We start from the raw sequence: 22,994 nt of genomic DNA, 5'->3' as shown, positions 1-22,994 counted from the left end.
CATAGGCTACAAACAATAAAACTATCGAAATGAACGTAGATTTTACTCACGATTCATTTACGTTCGCGTGGGCGCAGCAGGCGTATACAGAGGTATTCATTTTCGTTAATGGGCGTGGCTACGTAAAGATGTAGCCACGCCCATTAACAAAAATAAATAAGTGGCTACAGCATCACGGGCGTCTCGACCAGTAAATGTAGTCTCCCCCTTCTCTATATCCCTTGAACGTCTTCATTAGTAGGATGAAATCTCTTATTTATTCGAAACATAAGGATCGAGTCACTGAATTTATTGTATTTTAACCTGTAAATGTACATTTCAAAAGTGAAGTTTTTTTTTTTTTTCCTTTTCTAATCTGCTACTTGGCAATCTGTTTCCGCGAAACAATAATCCAATTATCTGTCCGATTTCAATCCGGTTCTTGATGCGTTCAGTAAGAGACTAGTCCAGTGAGTCATCTCTTATTCTTTCACTGCGAATCTTTTCGCTAGGTTTTGAATGCTATGTCTCTTCAGTCTAGAAAAGTGGAGACTGCCAGTTCCTTGCAGTTGAGAGGCGAGTTCGTTTCTGTGACTATCCAGTCTCAGTTGGTAACTTTTACTGTACTTTTCAATTTGCTGTTTCACTGTATCCAGCTTGATATCCATGTACATAATCTTGTTACTGACATAGGGAGGTAAATGCCTCTAATGGTTTTGCTCTGGAACCTTTCGAGTATTTCTATGTTGCTGTGACTTGCTGAACCCCATAGTTGGATCCCGTAGGTCCAGATTGGCCTGATAATGCTTTTGTATATTGACATTTTGCAGCTGTTGGTTAACTGTGATTCGCGTCCAATAAGCCAGTACATACCTCTGATTTTGAGATCTAATTGTTTGCGCTTTGTCCATATATGTTTTTGCCACGTTAGTCTGCGGTCGAGATGCATTCCCAGATACCTCGCATTGTCCGATTGCGGAACTTCCCCGTTATACAGTTTCACAGGTGGGCAGGTGTCTCTTCTAAGTGTGTACGTAACATGCACCGATTTGTCTGTATTTGCTTTAATACGCCATTTGCCAAACCATTCTTCGATTTGAGACAAGTGTGTCTGGAGATTCTCTGAGGCAATTTCAGGATTTTCATGGACTGATAGGAGGGCAGTATCATCGGCATATGTGGCTGTAGTAGTCAAGCTATCTGCAGCTGGCAAGTCGGATGTGTAAATCAGGTAAAGTACAGGTCCAAGAATGCTACCCTGAGGCACCCCAGATTCAATCTTGTGCATTGCAGACAACTCTTCATTGTATTTGACTTCGAAACATCTCTGCTTAAGGTACGACTGGATGATGAGAAAGAACGAGTGAGGCAGTGAATGTTTTATTTTGTACAGAAGTCCATTGTGCCAGACCCTGTCGAACGCCTGGCTTATGTCTAGGAAGATAGCTGAACAGTATTTTTTGTTTTCCAGAGCTCTGCTTATTATATCGACCAAGCGATGAATCTGTTCGATTGTGCCGTGGCCTTCCCTAAAGCCGAACTGGTGCTTAGGTATGATATCCTGGAGGTGTTCTCGCAGTCTATTGAGGATAATTTTTTCCAATAGTTTGCCAATTAATGGGAGTAAGCTTATTGGTCGATAAGACGACACCTCCTGAGGTGCTTTGCCTGGCTTCAATATCATTACCACTTGTGCTATTTTCCACTGACTAGGAAAAACTGACAATCTTAGGCACGCATTGAATATGGCTACGATGAACATGATACCTTTTTTCGGGAGGTGTTTCAGGAGTGTTGCATCAATCTGGTCGTATCCAGGAGCCTTGCAGTTCTTAAGACGACGGATCTCTGTGATCAGTTCCTTGGGTGTGACACTTTTCAACGGCAGACATAACTGTGTAGCTGCTCCAAGACTATCCTCAATCATGCTGTCATGGTCCGTATCACAGCTTGGCAATGGCTGGAAGACTTTGTGTAAGTGGTCAGCAAAGGTGTTGGCTTTTTCCAAGTCCGAACGCGCCCATGTTCCCGGTCGAATGCAAATGGGCGTTATTTGGCTTTTGGGGCGCTTAAGCTTTGAGGTTGCCTTCCATATTTGGGAATATTAGTAATTTGTGCAATACAAATCACCATGCTAAACTGAATGTGCTTGTGTTACAAGTCTCACCACGATAGTCGAGTGGCAACGGGATTCGTTCCCGCGTTCCTAGGATATCGAGTGGGCCAGGCCAACCCCTTCACCATTTGGCTATCGTGGCTCATTCAATCATTGTAATACTCATCTATTTTCATCTGCTAAATTAGAGAGACCGTGTACTCTTACTCTTAGTCTAGGCGCAAACCACCGGTCAACAAATTCAGTCGGCCGATAGTTGGGCTCCATTTTAATTTGTATGAAAATCAAATCGGTGTAATATGCGGACTTCCATACATGCCCATACTGATTAAATGCCCGACAAAAAGTTGGTGGTCTGCGCCTAGGCTAAGCCAAATCCTCCATTTTATAATAGCAGCAGGGTCATCGTAACGGTGTTGTAAAGCGCAGGCGCTGACGTGACGACCGACGATGCTATGATGACTTGAAAGATGCTAGTGAGGGGGTCTCTTAGAAGATAGTACTAGCTTTGCTTAGTTCGGGACTTGATGGCGCAGTGTAAAATGTCTAAGGATATTTATTTATTGTACCTTCCAGCATCAACACCCATACATCTCAGCGATGATCAACAACGGGTCCATGCACTACGACCACGACCGCGACGGCACGCACACGCAGCTCGCCGGCTGCGAGGCCAANGCCTTCCACAGGGAGTAGTTGGTGTCGCTAGTAGCAGTCAGCTTGCTAAGATACGACTGTAAGTTGGTGCTTCTCATATCTTTTATCAGCGATTTAACTTCTGCGGATGCTCTGTTAAAAGCAGTCTTGTCACTGGGATATCTAGAGCTATGCCAGATCCTACGGAGTCTGCGTCGTTCTTGGATTTTATTTCTTATACCAGCTGGGTATATATGCTCTTTTGGACTGTATGCTTTACGTAGTGGTGTAGATTCAATTACAGCAGTGTGTATTATCCTGTTCAAAGTCTCCACGGCAGATTCTATGTCTTCGATAGTCTTAAGGGGGACCCTGAGGTTCACTTCTGAGGTTATCCTGGTTTCGTAGTCTTCCCAATTGGTGTTTCTGTTATGGATTTTGTTCGGTACTTCTGTTAGGATAGCCTTGCAGTCTATGTTGAGAATAACCGGAGTATGGTCAGAGGAGAGGTCTATAACATTTTCAGCGCTCATGTTGTTACTTGACAGTCCCTTAAACACAAAAAAGTCCAGCAAGTCGGGAATTCTGGCTTGATCTGTGGGCCAATAAGAGGGTTCGCCCGAGGAGATGCACTCAAGGTTGAGGTCTCCCAGAGTTCGGTAAAGCTGTCTTCCTTTCGGGTTGATTAGACGGGAACCCCAATATGTGTGTTTCGCATTCCAATCGCCTCCACTAATAAAGCGGCTGCCTAGTGTACTTATATATTCCTTGTAGTTTTCATTTGTTATAGTGTGGCGAGGGGGGCAGTAGATTGATGATATAGTCATTTCCGCCTTAGTGTCACAGAGCTTAATCTGTGATGCTTGAATTTTTTCCGTGCAGAATTCTTCAATTGGGTAGTGCTTTATGTTTGACCTAACTATGACCGCCGATCCTCCATGTGCCCGGCCGGATGGGTGATTAGTGGTATAAACATTGTAGTTATCAATGGAGATGTGGCTTTTTGTGGTTAACCTTGTTTCAGATATTAGTGCTATACTTATATTTTCTGTATTGAGGAATGTCTCTAGTTCTTGTCTACGCTCTGTGAGCCCGTTGGCGTTCCATGTCATAATTCGCATTTTTTGGTTTATTTTGGCTGTAGGAGGCTGCTAAATAGTTGTATCATACGATTCATCATGCTGTCCATCATGTTAGTCATGATTATTTGAAATTTGGTAAACATTCTGTCAATTATTATTTCTAAGTTTTCTAGTCCTGCTGTCGAATGGGCTGCCTCCGATTTTTCTTCGGTATTTCTTGCTTTCACAACTTCGGCAAATGATTTGAAGGGTCTTTTTGATTTTGTTTTAGGAGTTTGAGGTGCTTTGTTCCTGTGCCAGTCAGGACCAATTGCAGGGAATGTCTCATCTATTAGGTCGAACTTACGATCCGCTGTCGGGTTTTTATTAGGAATGAATTGTTTTAATCCAGTTGGTTGCCTGTCATCAGCGACTTTGGTAAATTGGTGACCATTATCATTGTAGGTTTTGTGTGGTTTAATTTCTCCTGTTCTTTGGTTCAGCTTTAGAATTTGTTCTTTATACTGTTTGTATTTTGAGCAGCCTCTGTAGCTAGCAGGATGGTTTTCCTGGCAGTTAGCGCATGTTGCTTCTGTGTCTCGACTTTTTTTACATGTGCTTGTTGGGTGGTCGTGCCCACATTTGACGCATCTAAAAGGTCTGAAGCATTGGTTCTTGGAGTGTCCGAATCTTTGGCATCTCTTACACTGGATGACTTCCCTTTTCTTGTAGGGTGTTTCAAATGTTACCTTCATGTTATTGAGCATCTTTACCTGGAAAATGTCTTTATTGTTTTGTTTAGGCTCTAGGTCTACATAGAAAAGAGGAAGAGCTTCTTTGGTAGTTCTGTGGAGGACCTTAACCACTTGCCTCACGTCATGTCCTAGTTTTTCCAACTCTAAGGCAATATCTGATGTATCCTCGGATGGGTGCAGGCCACGAAGTACAACCCTGTATGCTCTTTCACATTTTAATCTATATGTGTAGTGGCTTACATTTTCGTCAATAAATTTTTCTCTTATTATTTTGTACATGTCAATATTTTTCGGCATTATTTTAACTATATGTCCTGCTCTTAGTGTCGTCATTGTATATTCAACATTGGTGGGAATACTGCTAAGCAATTCTTTTAGCGAGTTGATGTTGATTACCCCAGTTACGAATATCGGTTCTGGTTTTTGTAGTTTTGTCATTTCTGCGTTTGTCAGCTCTTCTGGCTCTGCTAGTATTTCAAACTGGTTGTGGGTTGGGACTGTGTAGGTCACACTGTTTGCCTTCTTGTTAGGATTCTGAGTTTGCTGAGGACTGGTCTCTATTCTTTTCCGTTTGGCTGCAGGGACTCTATCTCTTTGCCAGTCGTTATTATGGCTTGTCAGTATTGGGCTTTCAGATGGCTGGTCTTCTGTTTGAGTGTCATTGATGTTACGCGGTATTGAACCAACTGAGTTCGAGCGAGTCTTTATGAACATACTCTTGTGGAATGTTTGCTGAATAAGCGTGGGTTTTTGTGCTGACTTGTTTGGTTGTTCCTTTCTTCTCTCCGTTAAGTCGTCGTTCGTGAGATCCACTTGTGGCAAAACGTTGCCCCCCCCAGAATACGTAGGGCAGCCCGAGCTAGGCTCGGGGAGGGATTCTCCAGCACAGCTGGTACCCTCCTGGGGTAATTTCTCTTTTTGTTTTGCTTCCATGGTTTAGTTGTAATTTTTTCTTCGGGGTTAGTTTCCCCTAGCCAAGTTTTCAGTTATAGCGCTGAAGTCTCGCTTTTCGTCCTTTGCAATTGCTGTTACAGTCTATGATCGGTGGATGATGATGGAGCACCTAAGTCAGTAACATTGCCCGGAGGGGACGACCCACAAAGGCGATAGTATGTGGGCCCAGTTCTAGGCCGCGACGGCAGCCTAGAGCCGGCGGGGACGTTTGCATTAAGACTTGACAGTGCGCGCATTTTTGTCTAGCTCCTCTTAGACATACGCTACCGGTATTCTCAGCTTTTTATAGAAGAGTGATTCCTGGCAAAATCACTCCCCACCGAGACCAACACTGACCATTACCCCCCCCTGGAGATCTACTAACTTTCTTCAGGGAAGTCAACGGTAAGATTTAATAAATAAATTAGCAAGTGTAAATCTATAACTTACCGAGGACTGCGCTTAAGTACTCCTTCCAAACTGTGTCGGTGGTTCTTGATAACGTGGCTGGAGATTTTCTAACTTACTTTAAAGAAGTCAACGGTAAGATTTATTAGATGCGCTTGCGAGTGTATCGTCACGAGACCTTCCATTGGGCGTCGGCGTTCACTGGGAGGGCTATGCCAAGTGAGAGTCATGTGAAAACTGCAGGCTTGCCTGGCCTTAAAAATCGATACATAGCTTTCAATTGTCATAATTTTGGATACTTAGCTCTGTTTTCCTTGCATATTTTTATTTCGTCTTTAGACCCTCTGTATTTCATATTATGACCTTCACTACTGAAACATGGCAACAAGTTTTAAGGTCGCCTCAGTGGTGCCGTACTTTTTGAAATACTTTAATACCTACTGTCACTTGTGGGTCAATCCTACAACTAACAAAGAGTATCTATGAATCTGTCTTAATTATTATTTTGTAACTCCACAGAACCAGATTCAAACCTGCTCCAAATGGTTGGGTTCACCAAGTCTACCGGCTTATACATCCTGTTCGACAAGCTGCCGGAATTCGTTGCCGCTTTGCTCAACTCCTACTTCGACTACGGATTTATGAGTCAGGTAAATAACAAAAAAGTTGTCTAGTCTTTGCTTCACATTAAGAGTGAAACCTGCCAAGGTATGGAGCAACCATTGCAGTTACTGATCTTTAAATGTGTCTCTTCCGAAAGGTACTTCTTGTGTCGATCTAAAAAATAGCAATACGCCGACAGAAAAAAAAATGTATTTTCATCTAGGGTATGCGATGACAAGCNATGGCAAAGCGTCATTTTAACATTTGAAGCAAAACTGAGGATCGGTATATGCATTTGAGCCGGATCCAATGGTAAACTATACAATTGTATTTACTTGATAAACTTTATTACAAAAGCGTGAGTAATTCAATTAGAACACAAAACAAGGATCGGTTTATGCTTATGATCTAAACTTAATTGAAAACTAAACAATTGCGTCTAATTAATAAAGTTCATAACAAAAGCATGTGCAAAGCATAAAACTAGGATCGGCGTATGCATTAGGGCCATATTTAGTACAATAGCATTCACTTAATAAATTTATAGCAAGAAGCGTGAATAATTATCTAAGTCATAAAACCAGGATTGGATTATGCATTTGAGCTAAGCATGAATGTAAACAATGTGCAACATCTAATTAGCGAAACTAAGTTAATTGATTATCACAAGGCAACATTTAAATATCTATAGATCTATCTATCTATAAGCACGTGAAGCGGTGTGTGCGAGTTCAATCCGGCAGGCGCATCGTGTTCCGTGGTACCACAGAATACATAATAGTAGCAACAGAAATTGCACTCCTTTGTGTAGGATCAGATGCCGACATTTTAACGGTAATAATAATAATGCAAAATATCCAACGCACATGGTGCATTCGAAATCGCACCTTACTACTACGCTCACAAGAGCGCAATTTTTTTGTGTTCAGAATTGATCTACCTCACAGCTCAAGCGTCAGGGTTGTATAAGCAAAGTAAAATAAATAAAAACTTAATTTTAAGAAGCATTTATTGTATTTACGATTGGTAAACTTTAATCTAGTGGTGTTTGTATAATCGTACCATCTCTAAAGTACGAGTACTTATTAATAAACTTCAGTGTTGCGATAATTTAAAATTGGACAAACATTTTTAAAAGGTGTAGTGTCGGAAAATAGACACGGTGAAGTAAAGTATATATTAGCTAAAATATTTTTTTTGCTACAGTTTTTTGTCATAAATATTCAAAATTATTTAAAAAGTGTAGTTTTTATTAATTATTTAAATTACTACAGTTAATTATTATTCCTAAATATTACGATTTTCCATTAAAGANTGGACGTCGTGGCCAAACCGGTGAGTTGACGGGATTGTCGAATGTGTTTAATTAAACTTATTTGATTTTGAAAACAAACACCAAATAGTAATTAATTATTACATTTGAGTGTGCCTGTCAATAAGTGCAACTTGTGTGGTACTTTTTAACCCAAAATTCTTGAAAATACTATAAGACACGACACCAATGAGTGTGGACCTTTATACCCTTAGAAAACTGTTAACTGTCTATCTAGGTATTTTAGAAAGTTCTGAACCTTAATATAAGTATCTCAATGAATCTGTTGCTGGTAGCACAGCTGGTAGGAAAAAATCTTACCAACTGTATACGTTCTGAAAATGTATTTCTACATAACGTTTTTGCAAAATAGCCCAAAAGTAAAAATCAAAATATTAAGTCATTGTATTTAATTTCATTACAGCAATACATATTCTACACGCTCCCAGCACAAAACTTGACGAGCAGCTTCGAAGCTGCATTCAATAAAGCTTCAGAACTCAGCAGCTTTCTCTCAAACATATCCATCAAGAACCAAACAGTTTTACCGGACGAAGACACTACACCTGATTCTTTAGAAGAAAAACTGCAGAAGACTGTCGATAGCGTTCTCAACTACAAAATTGACGAAACCGACCCTTCGTACAGATTGTTCAATGAAATAAACAAAAAACAATTCATTTCAATGACCTATCTGACTAGAATCACAGCTATGACCAACAAACTTGCAGTAGCTATAGAAAATTTAAAAGCAAACGATATAAACAACGGTTACACTGAAGAAGAGGCAAAAAAACTTGATTCGGACATAAATTATATCAGCCGGATATTCAAAAGAAGACCGTACGAGGCTATAGCTATACATTTTGATGTTATTACCTACATGTTATCAACTAACAATGATTTTGACTTGGTTAAAATTCTAGACACTGTTTGCGAAGACTTCAACAATACTAACATAGATATACTTATCGAAGATCATAGAAGTAAGAGTAAAGTCTGCAGTAAGCAATATAAAGTCATATATGGGGCTGTACAAAATGTTATCGCCGATGATTTGAAGGGAGCAAAAAACAGTTTGGATAATTTGCTGAAGACTCTGCAAGATGACAATGAAGAAGCAGGGGATGTCGCGAGATTCTTTAAAGACAGGTATGGTCTTTATACTACTTTTTAAAACATATTTCCAAGTTAAATGCATCTAGAATTTTCTTTTTTTTTACCTCTTTTGTCTTTTGTGATGTCCATTGCAATAAATGTTTCTTTCTTTATAAACTGTGCAGCCATTTGATTGCTTTTTATTATGATCCAAACAATTGACACTTTTTTATGAGCAGTTATTTGTTAATTAGATGTTTTTTACAACTATAATAAATGAAATAACTATTTAGAACAGTGTAGAACTACTGTTATGCTATTTGTGTTTGTGGTATTGAAGGTTTCTTCAAAATCGTTGCCACGATAAGCAAGCAAAAAATGTTTTCTATAGCCTGACCAGGAACATAAAAACCCTGGCATAGAGGCGCCTCAATTGCATTTGATAGNGATACTTCTTGAGAGAGTGCTATTCTGTGACAGCATCAAATTGATCTTATTTTGTGAGGAATAAGGGCGATAAAGACGGTATTTTGCTAGATTGGATCGTAATCGTAATTGTGAGATCATCAGTTGACTTCTAATAAATAACTTACAAATCCTTATGAATCCCTAGAGCTAGCTTCATTTCTAGAGAGTAATTCTCGCTTATCAGATCGAATTCGTCTTTTCCATCGTTCGAATCGCCCATCTCTTCGCAATCTTCAAACATCTCCTCGCATTCCGTCGAAACATCGTTCACTTTATCGTTACCAATGTCACTTTCATCGAGAACTGATTGGTAATCTTCGATTTTGGAGTCGTCTGCTACTGAACTGTCTTCAGCTACATCTTTGTCTTCATCGGTTTTGTTATAACTTGAAACATTTGTCGAAGAATCATTATCCCTTTCATTCCTTTCATCGCTTGATAGAGTGCCATTATTATCAGTTCTCTCAGTATCAGAAACTCCGCTGTCATTATTTGGAAAATCATTAGCTCTTCCGTCAGTATTAGTACTATTATCATCATCGTCTCCAACAATAGACTTTTCATTTCCGATTCCTGAGTCGTTGCACTCTGTGATGGCTTCCATTCGGTTGACGTTTTCATCTGTCAATGTATCCTCTAGAGACGTATCGTGACTGGGGACCAGGGTCACTTCTGTGTCGTCTGGGTCAGCAACTGACTCGGCTGGGCTGACGGCGATGTAGTGCAGAAACTCCCCCGCCCGCCATCTTTGTTCTGCCGCGTCCATGTGGACTTCGAGGATGCGAGACACTTCGGGCAACTGGGAGAAGTAGAAACCACTATTAGAAGAATATTTGCAGTGTAAAACCTCAGAAGAGGGAGAATTAACAATGAGAAGGAATAGATAAGAGAAAATTTGTAGGGAGCGAAGTACAGCGCAAAGACCTATAGCCGTGAGACATGGATTAAATTATGTATTGAACGGATGCTAACGACTACTTACAGAATACTCGTTATCAAACTGGTCGGATATCTGTTCAATAATGGCGTTGGTCTTGTTGTCTATATTCCCGGCCTGGCTGGTCAGCACGTCGTACTGCTGGAAGTAGGAACGCTCCTCGTACTGCAAGGTTCTGTCCAGGATCTCAGAGGCGACTGACTGCTCGATGCGAGCGTCCGATACCATGTCCGAGCGGTCTACACCTGGGAAAAGAATGTCATCATCATCATCATTTTATTGGATTAAAAATCACTATCTAAATAGCTATAGTAAGAAGTTAAGGAAATGATCTTTATTGCTGCAGAATAGTGGATGAAAAAGACAAGTAGGTACTTTTAAATACTACATCGCATTGCATCCCTTTATTAACTACCGTTTACTTTCCCCATATCATAAAAGTAAACTATACCTAATATGTTAACATTACCTTGCGAAGGGAACCTCTCATCCTCGTAAGAATTGATGGTGTTGATGATGGACTGCTTCGCCTCCTCGCGGTCCACGTTCAGCATCGTCTCGTACGATGACGATAGAGCTTCAGTCTTTGGAGCATCTTCTGCAAGATCATCAAATTGACAGTGATGATTGACCATTTTTTACGTAATTAAGGTTTTATTAAATGGATGCGTTGAATGAATGATGCAATATAAGTAAAATTGAACCTGTTTGTACTAAAATGTAAATGCAGTACTAAGCAGTAGGGCCTACTGCTTAGTTTTACTGGTAACATTTACGTAGGTCTTTTAATTATTTTTTCTAGGTAACAAAACTCCACATAATTTTCAAGGTACTAACGCTTATCAGTCGTAACATTTGCATTTTCATCATTTTCTTTAATTCCTGCATCAGGACCTCTATCTTCGGGATCATTTTTGAAGTCACCATCTCTTTTCTTTGCCTTGAAGTCTTCACCTTTCTCCCTCTTACCAGGAGTGCTCTGGCTACTTCCAGCGGGAACGAATCTTCCAGATTTAGCAGAAGTGTGATTACCCTTATCTTTATCATCTCTGGGTGATTTTTTATCTTCAGTTTTAGCTTGGCTGTTGTTAGTGTTTCTAACAGCTGCAGTGGATGGTCTATTAGATTTGGATGTGCTTGGCTTTGGTTTAAGTTCTAGGGCTTCATCTTCAGAATTGGTGTCAGTGTCACTGAGTATGTGTATGGACTCTGTTTCTCCCGATGAAGCTGGGGCAAGAAAATACAAAGATACTGTCTATTCAAAAATCAAGATTATATCAACAAGTGCCACTCGCATTAAAGACGTAATGGAAATTAATGATAACGAATGAGAAACCAGTACCAATAATGACAAGAGTGACAATTTCATACTCTAGAGGAAAACTAACAGTCCGGTGTATTTTTAATGAGCAAAATACGTACGTCCTGAATCCACTTTCTCTTCACCAATCTCGTAGTCCAGTTCGGCGCAGGGTTTCTGGTCAAGATACTCGTACAGAACCGCCCCGGGGACGTATGTGAGCTTCACTTTCTTTTCATCTGGAATAGGTAAGATTAAAATTAAATTAATTTTGCAGTCGATAGGTTAGCCTTTACAACCTCTTGGTGTAAAGGGTGGAACAACTTCTATTTCGTAATAGATAGTAAGTACATAACTAGGCCTCTATTTAGGGAGACTGTTTAAAGGTACACACCTACTCAGTTTAGTTCGTTCGTTCGTTTCAGCCAAATGACGTCCACTGCTGGACAAAGGCCTCACCCAAAGATGTTCACAAAGCCCGGTTCTACGCTGCCCGTATTTTCTGATACTTCCGCAACATTCTTCACCAGATCGTCGGTCCACTACTACCTGCTCAGTTTACTCTCCTGAAAGGTAATTTTTCGCATTCCTAAAATCTGTGTGGTAAAGTGAAGTACCTGGTCTGTCCCCAGCGGTGAGCTGGCTCAGAGCGATCCTGTCGAACGCGTTGTCGTGCTTGTACGTGGTGTACATGATCTTATCCTTCACTGCATGCGCGGGCACACGCTCTTCCGCTTTATAGAATGCGTCCATCGTCTTCTTGTCGTAGAGTTTCTAAAAATTGCGTTGACGAAATTAATTGAAATGACGACAAAATATTATTGTGAAAGTCTTGTAATTGTAAATGACAGTCCCTCTGCAATTTTCCAGATGAAATTGAGGATTTAGCCTACACTCCCCACACTGGCCAGACAGATGAGGGAGCCCTGATGTTAGCATATTTTCTCCAATACTCGTGGATGTCGTAAGCGACATCCACAGGAAGAATGGAGGCGGTCCTGTTCCGCTCTGATGGAGGAACAACAATTTGTGGTATTCAGCGAAATCCTCCATTTACTACTGGTAAATTAGAGAGAATCGTTCTCCTGCACCAGAGACTGCATGACCTAATAAATGAAGATTATTAGCTACCATAGGATCCACAGCCGGCTCCCCTCTGTCGATCCTGGCCTGCCGCTCTTCCTGCTCCCGGTCGAGCTCGGCGAAGATCTCCAAGTCTTCAGCACTGGGTTCCAAATCCTCGTCATCTCCTTCGTCGGTGTTCATGCGGTGCATGTAGTTGATGAGGGCCACTCCATCGCCGTCGCTGTATTGGACTGGTCCCAGAAAAAAGACTATGTTTAACAGTTCGTGATCATACCCACACAAATTCACATTTAAAAAATAGAGTCAAGCTAGCTAAATACCGAGGAAAATTTCATTGTAGTGTTCAAAATATACCGTTGTGTTGTGTATAAGTATTCTAGGGATATGACTATTTTTAGCAATAATGGTACGCCATAAATGTTGGTTGGGTTTGATTACAAGTACCTCGAAGAATATTACATACCACTACGTCTTCGTTCTTCAGATTTTGTATCAACATTACTAATTTCATGTTTTTCTTCTTTGTTATCTTGCGAGCCTTCATTTCCCTTATCCTTTTCTTTTATTTCGTCTTTAGTCTGATTATCACTATCCAGTGGTATTTCCGTAACAGGGACAGCTACAGATTCAGTTTTAGGTATTTCTTCAATTGATATCTTCTTTAAAACTTTCTTACTTGGCTTTGTTTCTTCTGTTGCATCAATTGGTTTATCATCAGCATTATTTACAGGTTCATTTTCCTTGAGCGGATTAGTTATTAGCTTTTTGTCATGATCTATTATAAGATCACCATCCTTCTCAATACCTGTTCTTACTATAAATTCACTAGTTTCTTCAGATTTGGGTTCAACTTCTTCTATCATTGGTTTTTTATCTTGTGTTTCTACTATTTCAATCAAAGGCTTCGGTTTTGCTTCTTCTTGTAATTCGTTGTCTTTTTCTTCGACCACTTCTGTAATTTTAGCTTTTGCACCTCCTTTTCTCGATTCTGTTGATTTAATTCGTTTATAAAAACAATAATAANCCTAAGTGTCAGAAAAATCAATAGAATTACTTTTATTTTTGCAACTCAATGCTTAAATTAAATTGTTAGAATATTATTAAAAATGGAAACGCGCCGTCAAATATATGTTTTGTTTGTATAGACGATATTTACTTAACAGAGGAACAGTTAGTTTTGCCGTTACAGAATTTATAATGAACTTTGGTGTATATGGGATAGAGTTGTTGAAAACTTTAGCGCGATTTTGTATGGGATAAAATCAGCTTACTCTAACGGTTATTCTAGTGAATTGGAGTTAAAGTTAACGGTTCTTCATATCGGTTTAAATGTTTGAGATGTAGTCATAATATTTTGATCCCTTTTCCCTTGTTTTTAAAGGTGAAAATAAAATACTCCGGTTTGCCACTCGCTCATTATTTAGCGACCCGATGCCGCAATTGCAGTTTTCCTGAAAAGCATTCTTGCCAGTGCTCCAAGGTTCAGATTTCAGTAGGTATTATTTGTTAAGTTATAGTTTGATTTAACAAAACATTACGATATGATGAGCCGATAATTTAGAAACCGAAATAGTCCCTACTACTACCACAAAGACACATGGCATCAATGAATTTTGAACTGTATAAATAAGGACATTACTATTTAAAATCAGTGGTATTTTGACCTGCTCGCATTGAGATTTTCCAGTACAGTCAACAGCATATTAGACTTTACATTTTCATTGCAAAGTCGCACATATTCCAACTACATAAGAACTGGACAGTGTTCATCTTTATATGCTGTCGTCTGTACATATTTCTTAAGTTTTAATTTTAATATAGGTTTGTGATTACGCTTACATATTATAAATAGCAATAAATATTTTTATGTAGTCTATGAAAGAAATTGTTAAATCCAAATGTGTAAGATACTGTCTAGATTTAATCCATCTTATGTGAACATTTCGTCCTGAATAAAAATTTATTAGAGAGATCTATTGTTTTATTTTTATTTTCTTGCTGATTTTTTTACAGTGTTTTAGAAATAGAACATATAAATCAACTGATATGACATTATTATCCCTTTTATCAAATTTATTTATTTTAGAGTCCCCGTAGACCTGAAACTATTTTTAGGCCGATAATTAAATAAAATTAGAAGCCGACCTAACTAGCGGCTGATAAAAAGACAGTAGTCGGCGACCTTAGTATCCGATAAAATTAATCATTTTATCCCTGGTAATCGGTAAAACTTGAAACTGACATTAAATTAATATTGATGTGTTCTTACAATAAATATTAATATAGGATCAACGTTTACGTTATTTTTATTAACGTATAAAACATTTTTTGGACGTAGTGAACGAAATTGTTACAGAAGCAGCTTATATTATTAGAACTACTTATCACATGAGTGACTACCTATATTTCATTGATCACGACTGTACTCTGTCCAGTTGCGAATCTGTCCACTTGCTACGGAGGGCATAAAAGGAACAATATTTGGGAGAATAAAGTGATAAAAATATTTTTCCGTTTGTTTTAGGCAGGCTTAATCTGCGTGAAAAAGTTTTTATCACACACATTGCCTCAAATCAAAAAACACCATAGTCTTTGGGCTCTTTTAATATGTATCACGTACAATGTAAATTCTAAGCTTTTATCCTTAACCGTAGATTTTCCTTAAAATAGCCATTATCACTGGAATCGTGGTCAATACTCTGATGGATTGTGTGCGTACACAAGAAAGGCACTTAACAGGCTATTTGTTACAAAGTAAATGCGAGGGCAAAAGCAAACAGCGATGTATTGAAAGAATAGTTCTAATATCAAACTAGGGATGGGGTGAGAAGCTTCAGAGTCGAGTCAATCGACTCGATAAAAATGAATCGAGATAAAATAAGTTTGAGAAGCGACTCTAATCGCTAAGAATTTAAAAAATAAATCGATTAAAAGATTATTCCAAGATCAAAGAAGTTGGCGGCACTTGCGAGTGCCAGAATCACTAGAACCTGAAATAGAGGTACTAAAATTGGCGTCAACTGGCTGGCTACTATAACCCTCCTATCGTTTGTTGCCTAAATTATAAGTAGCCATTGGGTCTAGCGTATCTCCCAGGGTCTATTTCACCATATCTGAAAAGTAAAACGAAAGGCCTAGACAAAGTAACATTCGTGTCAGTTTTACGAAATCGCTTCATGGATCGAAGTAACTAAGTACAAATAGAAAAACGCCGGTGTGAACTGACTTCCAAATTACACGTTGGTAACTTTATCTAGTGGGGCTGCTGGTAACGGGACTATTCCCACCTCTCGTTCCCACCGCTGCAACTCCTGTGTAGCCAGGATCTACAGCTTGACCGTCAATAAAAACCCAACCAGTGAAGGTTAAGTGTGTCCCTGCGTTGTAAGAAATAGACTAAATCGAATGTTGATACGATTAGTCGATTATCATTTATCAAAAAACAACACTGACCTTCCCTAGCCCAAAGGTTCTGTAGGAATGAGTAAACAAAGAGCCACGGAATCTTTACTCGCCTCAGAATTATATTTGAACAAAGCCAGTGGGCGTCCATTTCTTTCAATCAACAGTTATTAAATTCAGGGAATGGTTCAGCCATTTTTTATAATAAAGCGATAAGATATTATGAATGATTACTTCTAAAATCCGTTTATAAACTTTGTGGAATAGAAAGGCATGCCAGGGAATAAATTAGCTGAGTGTTCTCAAACTAAAAGATTTTAGTGCTAATGGAAGATTTATGATTTTGCATGAAACGCGTGGGCTAGGGCATTTATCAACATTTAAAGACCACATTAATTTTAATACAGGCGACTATCAACTGCGTCACTGGTTTTCATTGAAACTGTTATTAAGATATTTGAAGATTAATCCTTTTCAAAGTAGGTATAACTTTCACGTTTAATGTGCAATGCAATGCACTGCATGTTTGAATTCGGAGCGTTTTAGAACGTAAAACAGTTTTCAATTATTAATTTATCAAAATGTTGAGTAAGTAATAGTTTAATGCAACTGTAAAATCTATCTTTAACAATCTATCTATTTTTAATATTATAAAGCTGACGAATTTGTTCGATTTTTTCTATAAACGCGGAAATCACAAGAACCGATTTCAAGATAGATAAAATATTAAAGAAAGCTTTAGGCTGTATACCAATCAAACTACGGCTAATAAGAATAGAGCATCAATGATCTATGTTTCGAAAACGGGCAAAACTATTCAGACTAATTTTATACAATCAACGACAAGTAATTTATTATACAATCACGACCCTTTTCAGTCTATCTTAAAAGAAATTCTCTGGAGTTACTCAACAAACGAAACGATAAACTGCAGTTTTATTGGCCCCTAGAGGGTGCGTAACGAATACTAACTCATTCAATTAAAATAATTAATCCCTCTGCTATTATAATAGTTATAAACTCCAGTTTAGTATCTACCAGGGCCGAACAAGTTCAATTAGCTTAAGGCGAAACGCTGAAGTGTATCTACCAGATTTAAGTTGGTTTCACATTTGTTTGATTTTGTTTCATTAAGGCCGAGTTGCACCACCTAACTTTAACCGTAACAATGACATTAACCGGTGTTTTTTGTATGGAGTTTGACAGATTTTTGACGTTTGTTAAAGTTAAAATAAGATGGTGCAACTCAGCCTAGTGTATTTCGGGAGAGTTTATGGTTTTGATTTTGTGTTGTTCCTTGCAATCGTTTTTTTTTACAGTAGGTAAGTACCTACACAATATTCAGGAAGTGAGATATTGTAGAAATAATACTGAAAATTACTTAAATATGTATTTACTTACCTAAGTGCGTTTTTATTTACTTTTCACTATGTTATTCCATCATCATCATTACATTTTCAGCTACAGGTGGACGTCCACTGGTGAAAATGTTAGGTATCAAGATTACTTATACTAACTTTATTTATTTATATCAAATGCTCGTACACAGGAATTCGCATTCGCATTTTATTCATTTTTATTAAAATTGTTATAATATTGCACAGTTCCTAATTTGCCTACTAACATTATTTTAAGCAGACTACAAAAAATGTTTTTTTAAGTGTTACCTAAAACGAAACAACACCTTAACCATTTCAGCGATTTGCAAATATCTTATTAACTCAGTTTAATTGCTCAATAATAACATCCAGAGCTAATTGTAAGTCCATTTCATTTATTTATTTATTTCAGCCAATAATGTACGCCGTAATGCTGAAAGCAGTTTGATATTGCCCTTTAGGGCGTTATTCAAAATCTAGTCGTTCCAGTTACTGATTTATGGCTGTTTGTTTTTAGTGCCGTAAAACTACGTCATCATGAATGTATATGTCGTGAGGTAAACCGACGACATCATAAAGGTAGCAGGAAAGCGCTGGACGCAGGCCGCTATCAACCGGGCAACATGGAAAGCATTGGGGGAGGCCTATGTTCAGAAGTGGACGTCCTATGGCTGAGATGATGAAACCAACGTAAGATACCGGTACATTTAGAATGTTTATTAGTAGGTGTATATTAAGTCCAGTTTTGTTAATTTGTGATACCGCTGTAACAGAATAGAAGAAGTAGATTAGTAAACAAAGTCACTTAGGGCTAGTTTTTTATCCGTAGTTAGTACAATTTTACGACGATGGTTAGCTTGACTTTTAGTAAAATTCTGAACTATTACTTTACTCTGAAAACTACTATTTAATAACATAAGATTAGCCTAGAGTTTAAACTGTCATATAAGTTATTCAATAAAGAATTTATTTATTAATTAATGTAATAGGAATAAATAATAAGTTTCACTTAATTTGATCCCTCTGGAATTCAAACCCAGGACCAGGTCACCCTCCAGCCCTGATCCCAGAGGCGTTAAGTAATTATTAGTTAATTTAGCAAGATTAGGTGTTAATGGAGGCGTACATTAGCGCCTGTCGAGTCAATTATATTATCCACACTTCGCTGGTCACAAGCTTCGCGACATTTTTCCTCAAGGTACATGTACTGAGGTATTTTCATCTAATTCGTAAAAAAAGATACAGAAACAGGCTTATTCCACTATTTCCCATTGACAATCCCCGTTAACGCCAATTGAAGCTTATAACGGGGAATAATGAACTAAAAAGTTCATTAATCCCCGTTATATTAGGATTTTATTTTTAACGTAATGGGGATTAATGAAGTTTTTAGTTCATTATTCCCCATTATAAGCTCCGGGAAGCAACGGGGAAAAGTAGAATAAGCCCAGATACAGAATACCTTTTATGAGGAAGTCGGTCCACCTTGTGGGTGGACGTCCTATGCTGCGCTTTCATAAAAGTAGCAGGTAGGAAGCAAGCCGCTACCAACCGGTCATTGTGAAAATCATTGGGGGAGGCCTATGTTCAGCAGAGAGGACGTCTGAAAATATGATGATGATGATGCAGAATATGCCATGAATGAGGGCTATCGTTTTTATACTTAACAGTTGGCACCCCTGGCGATTGACAGGACCTTACTCTACAGTGACGCCATCTTGATGAGTGCAAATACGATAGTCCTCCTACCACTTTAGCGCTCACAAGTTGGCGCCACTGTCTTCGCTACTAGCTAGTGACAGGACCTTACTCTACAGTGGCGCTAACTGGTGAGCACTAAAACGATAGCCCTCATTGCCTAGAAAGGTAGCTATTTTGACGGTAAAGTTTTTTTGCTAAGTAGGTGAATGTATGTAGTTGTTAATGTAGGTGTTAAAAAGGTCCTCACTTTGCTGCGCAGAAAACATACGCAATGTCTAATGTGAACATGAGTAATATGTCGCCATTCTTGCATGTCATTACAGTAAAATTTGTGAATTTTTGAATTATTTTCTTATTTGTTTTGTATGTGACATCATGATTTTTTATGTGGGGATGCATACATTTCTGTTTTTAAACAAAACGCTTTATAAATTCCATAACAACGTGATGGACTATTATTAATTCCAATCGCAATCTGAATAACAAAAAGAACTCCGTCCGAGGGTTTGCACAAAAGTAAACAACGCCGTTGTTCGCGCCCAGTGCCAACCCTATTGTTTCAAGGGCTGCGCCGGCGGGGCATCTAATTAGTTTTGACACACATAAAAGACAGTGTTTGAAAAGAAAAAGATGGCGACCGAATTTAATTGTTGGGATTTTCCCGCGAAAGATTTTTGTCAGGCACGAATTCTGAGAATGTTCCTCTTGTACAAAAGGTAGTAACAAAGCCAATTTGCTGATGCCTGATTTTGGATGGAGAAAAAATATCGCGGTGATATAAAATTATTACATTTTTCAAGATGGCACGATTCACAGATTCCATCCCATATCATTATTTCGGAAAAAAATAATTTATTTCAAACACACGTCTTATAGAGCACTAGCGTGGAATTTCGTCTGACACAGAAAAACTTTATCACGCGCGTCCATGTTTCAAAAACCGGGATAAAAACCATCCTATGTCTTTTCCCGGGACTCAAACGATCCTTATGTCAAATTTCATCAAAATCGGTTCAGTGGTGTAGGCGTGAAAGCAAGACAAACAGACAGACAGTTACTTTCGCATTTATAATATTAGTACAGATACACGTCTTTAAAATGAATAGAGCATTCACACGAGTCTAATCCATGAGATTATTTTGATTAGACGATCCACCGCAGGCATAATGTATGTACATAGATTATTCGTCCAAGACATAGAGACAATCCACTATAATGGAAAGTATCTATTGAATCACTCATTACGCTCAAATTGGAGCTTTTTGAGCTTTGCTCTTTTGAGACACATAATGCTCATTAGACTCATTATCGCCGCCTTAGAGTGAAAACCTCTTAAGTGTAAAAGAAGTAATTTTTCAGGAGGAAGATAAAACTGCGTGCTGTAATATTTTTTAAACGGCGTCTTTTTTGTAATTTATATGAAAAACCTGCTTTTATATCCGGAGCTAGACTGCATCCCACTTAACATCAGGTGCGATTGTGGTCAAATAACTGCCTTGTTCGTTCGTTCGTTATATTCTGTGAGATTGCCCGAAATAAAAAAAAATGCATAAATATGAGAAAAAATACATTCCCGAGCTTTTCACGCAGGCGCCGTTAGCCAATGTTTAATTTTCATATAGATAGGAATTGCATCGATTTTATGATCTATGGATTTTTGAGTATTTACAACTTCATTTACTTACTGCACACCGAAGTCCTAATGCCAATCTCACGCCAAAACCTAGTCTAGCAGCTCTATTCATACTTATACGGTGTACCTACAGTCTACACTGCCTTTGCGTCAAGTAATTGTTTCTAGTACACGTAAGGGGCCGTACCGTCTCGCTTTGAGCAAGGATCCTCGCTATAATGTGCAACGTACTTAAGTACAAAATAGTATAAAAGAATACTTTAAAGTTACTCAACCACGGCCTATGTATATTGTCTTTTCATTTGATTGTGTGCACCACTGTATAATTTGTGTATTCTCTTTTCATTTTACTGTGTCCAAGCCTGAAGTTTGTTCCTGATAGAGTTTTATCTAGAAAGTTGAAAGTCCTTAAAATAAATGTTTCTTTCTTTCTTTCTTTCTGAAAGTTAGACGTTTCAATAAAAGTACATTAGTAGAGACGTTTCAGTAAAAAATCGAACAGAATTAAGAAATTAGTTAAAACTATTGTCTCTTTTTAGATTTTGAGAGTTTCATAGTACAAGCGTATAAGGTCATGCTAGATAAATTGGAAATAAGTATGTTCAAGATATAATAATATTTTGTGGCTAATAGTCGCTGAAGGACTTTTGGTGGTCTAACGATCTGGTGGACGTAAAAGGCTCAAAAAATTTTACACCCTTTTTACGTTTATTCAAAATTATACCTTCGCGGCGTTAATAAACGCGTCATGTCAATTTCCAGCTTAATATTATATTGGACATTAACCCGGATTTGGATATTGCTGACGAAGGGTACTTTGAGAGACGGTGACGTTTTCAATAAATATATTGTAAGGACATATCAACCTAACGCTAAACACTGTGGCATATTATTTAGTTTAACCACAGTTTAACGCCCGTACATTTACAAACATTACTATGAGGTCACACAGTGCGCGTGGACGCACAGGGTGACACACGAACCAATCACAGAGATCTATTCAACGCTGTGCGTTCGATTTGCTGCTTCTCATAAGCAGGCATCGCTCGTGACGGGCGTATAAGTGCTATTTTGTTACAAAGATTTTACCTAAGAAGTTTCCGACTGTGTACTAGCTACTTATGCCGTAGTNGAATTAGAACGTACAAACGGCGGAATTGCTGACGGAATGATTTGAGTGTAATACAATATGTACACCGTACATGCTCCCGAGGGAGAAAGATGTAAAAGAGATTAAAATGATGATGATGTTAATGAAATGGAAAGTGAATTAAATCTAGTTACAAGATGATAGGACATTTTGTTATGTTTTATAATTAATAATAGCTTAATCTATGTACTATCATCGGAGATAGTGAGTACCGAGCGGAGCACCGGCGACGTGCCGTGGTCCTTTTTCGATTTGTGCGAATGAATAGGTTTGTCTTTCACTTCACTACACTTTGCTTTATCACTAGATTGCCCATTTTTGCTATAAGAAACACTTTCACTAACACAACACTGCTGCTGCTGCGGTGGGGGCGCGCGCGCGCGTCGGCGCCAGCGCCGCCAGGCCAGCGCTGCTCCTCCGGCTGCCAGCACGGTGAAGACGACGTAGATGGCCGCATAATGATGAATGTCATGATTAGATATGTCGTCACTCAAAGGTTCTGTTTGCTTCATAGTCTCGAGTTGTTTACGAATTTCCTCAATTTGTGATTTTTGGATATTTTCCTCATTATCTGTTGTATTGGGCGGGATTATTCTATCTATTGGTAAGTTGATGATGTGATTTATTGGTGCTATGTCAATAGAGTCTATATCTGCTTTAATGTTCATGCTACTCTCATCTTGTCTATGTGAATAAATAATAAAGTCCTTGGATTTTATAATGCAACCGTAGCTCACTATCAGCAAGCCGGCGAACTTGAGTTGAAGTGTAGTAACTTGATCCCCGCACATCAGCTGTAGAGTACAGTCATCACAACAAAAATAGAAATAAGTGTTCTTTTTGTTTAATTCTTCCCATTTGTTTAGGCAGAAGGTTGTTGTGATCTGACATGTTCTAGAATCTTGCTGAGTCTCACACAAGCTTTCGTCGCTTTTTATATGATAAATTGGGCGTTTCAGATAACATAAACTGGTTTCAGCGTCTAAATGCAAGCAGGTGTTTAAGTCGTTTTCAGATAGGGAAAGTAAAGCATCTCT

General features: G+C 38.5%; 2 protein-coding genes across 2 annotated transcripts; one reads left to right on the top strand and one right to left on the bottom strand.

The window, feature by feature from the left end:
* The first annotated feature begins 6,037 nt into the window (after window positions 1-6,037).
* LOC114350490 (uncharacterized) lies at window positions 6,038-8,980 on the top strand. Its single transcript, XM_028301317.1, has 5 exons — window positions 6,038-6,107; window positions 6,408-6,538; window positions 6,581-6,648; window positions 7,805-7,826; window positions 8,228-8,980. Exons 1-5 carry the CDS (start codon window positions 6,038-6,040, stop codon window positions 8,978-8,980), a joined length of 1,044 nt encoding a protein of 347 aa, XP_028157118.1.
* Window positions 8,981-9,358: 378 nt separating this feature from the next.
* Window positions 9,359-22,625, bottom strand: LOC114350489 (uncharacterized). Its single transcript, XM_028301316.1, has 9 exons — window positions 22,148-22,625; window positions 13,156-13,680; window positions 12,738-12,922; window positions 12,224-12,380; window positions 11,729-11,845; window positions 11,144-11,533; window positions 10,776-10,904; window positions 10,352-10,551; window positions 9,359-10,168 (listed from the first exon to the last, which is right to left on the bottom strand). Exons 1-9 carry the CDS (start codon window positions 22,623-22,625, stop codon window positions 9,491-9,493), a joined length of 2,859 nt encoding a protein of 952 aa, XP_028157117.1. The 3' UTR covers window positions 9,359-9,490.
* Window positions 22,626-22,994: the final 369 nt, after the last annotated feature.

This window comes from Ostrinia furnacalis, unplaced genomic scaffold (genome assembly GCF_004193835.3).
Source record: "Ostrinia furnacalis isolate ACB-3 unplaced genomic scaffold, ASM419383v2 OfSCF0912, whole genome shotgun sequence".
Classification (NCBI taxonomy): domain Eukaryota; kingdom Metazoa; phylum Arthropoda; class Insecta; order Lepidoptera; family Crambidae; genus Ostrinia; species Ostrinia furnacalis.
Note: the sequence above shows the minus strand (reverse complement) of the source record. Positions and strands in the feature narration are given on the sequence as shown.

Coding starts and splice junctions, on each gene's coding strand:
- LOC114350489 (XM_028301316.1), bottom strand. CDS start 22,625: ATGAACATTAAAGCAGATATAGACTCTATTGACATAGCACCAATAAAT. Junction 13,681..22,147: donor ACTCACTATCTCCGATGATA/GTACATAGATTA, acceptor TTAAATCAACAG/AATCGAGAAAAGGAGGTGCA. Junction 11,534..11,728: donor AGAGAAAGTGGATTCAGGAC/GTACGTATTTTG, acceptor TTCTTGCCCCAG/CTTCATCGGGAGAAACAGAG.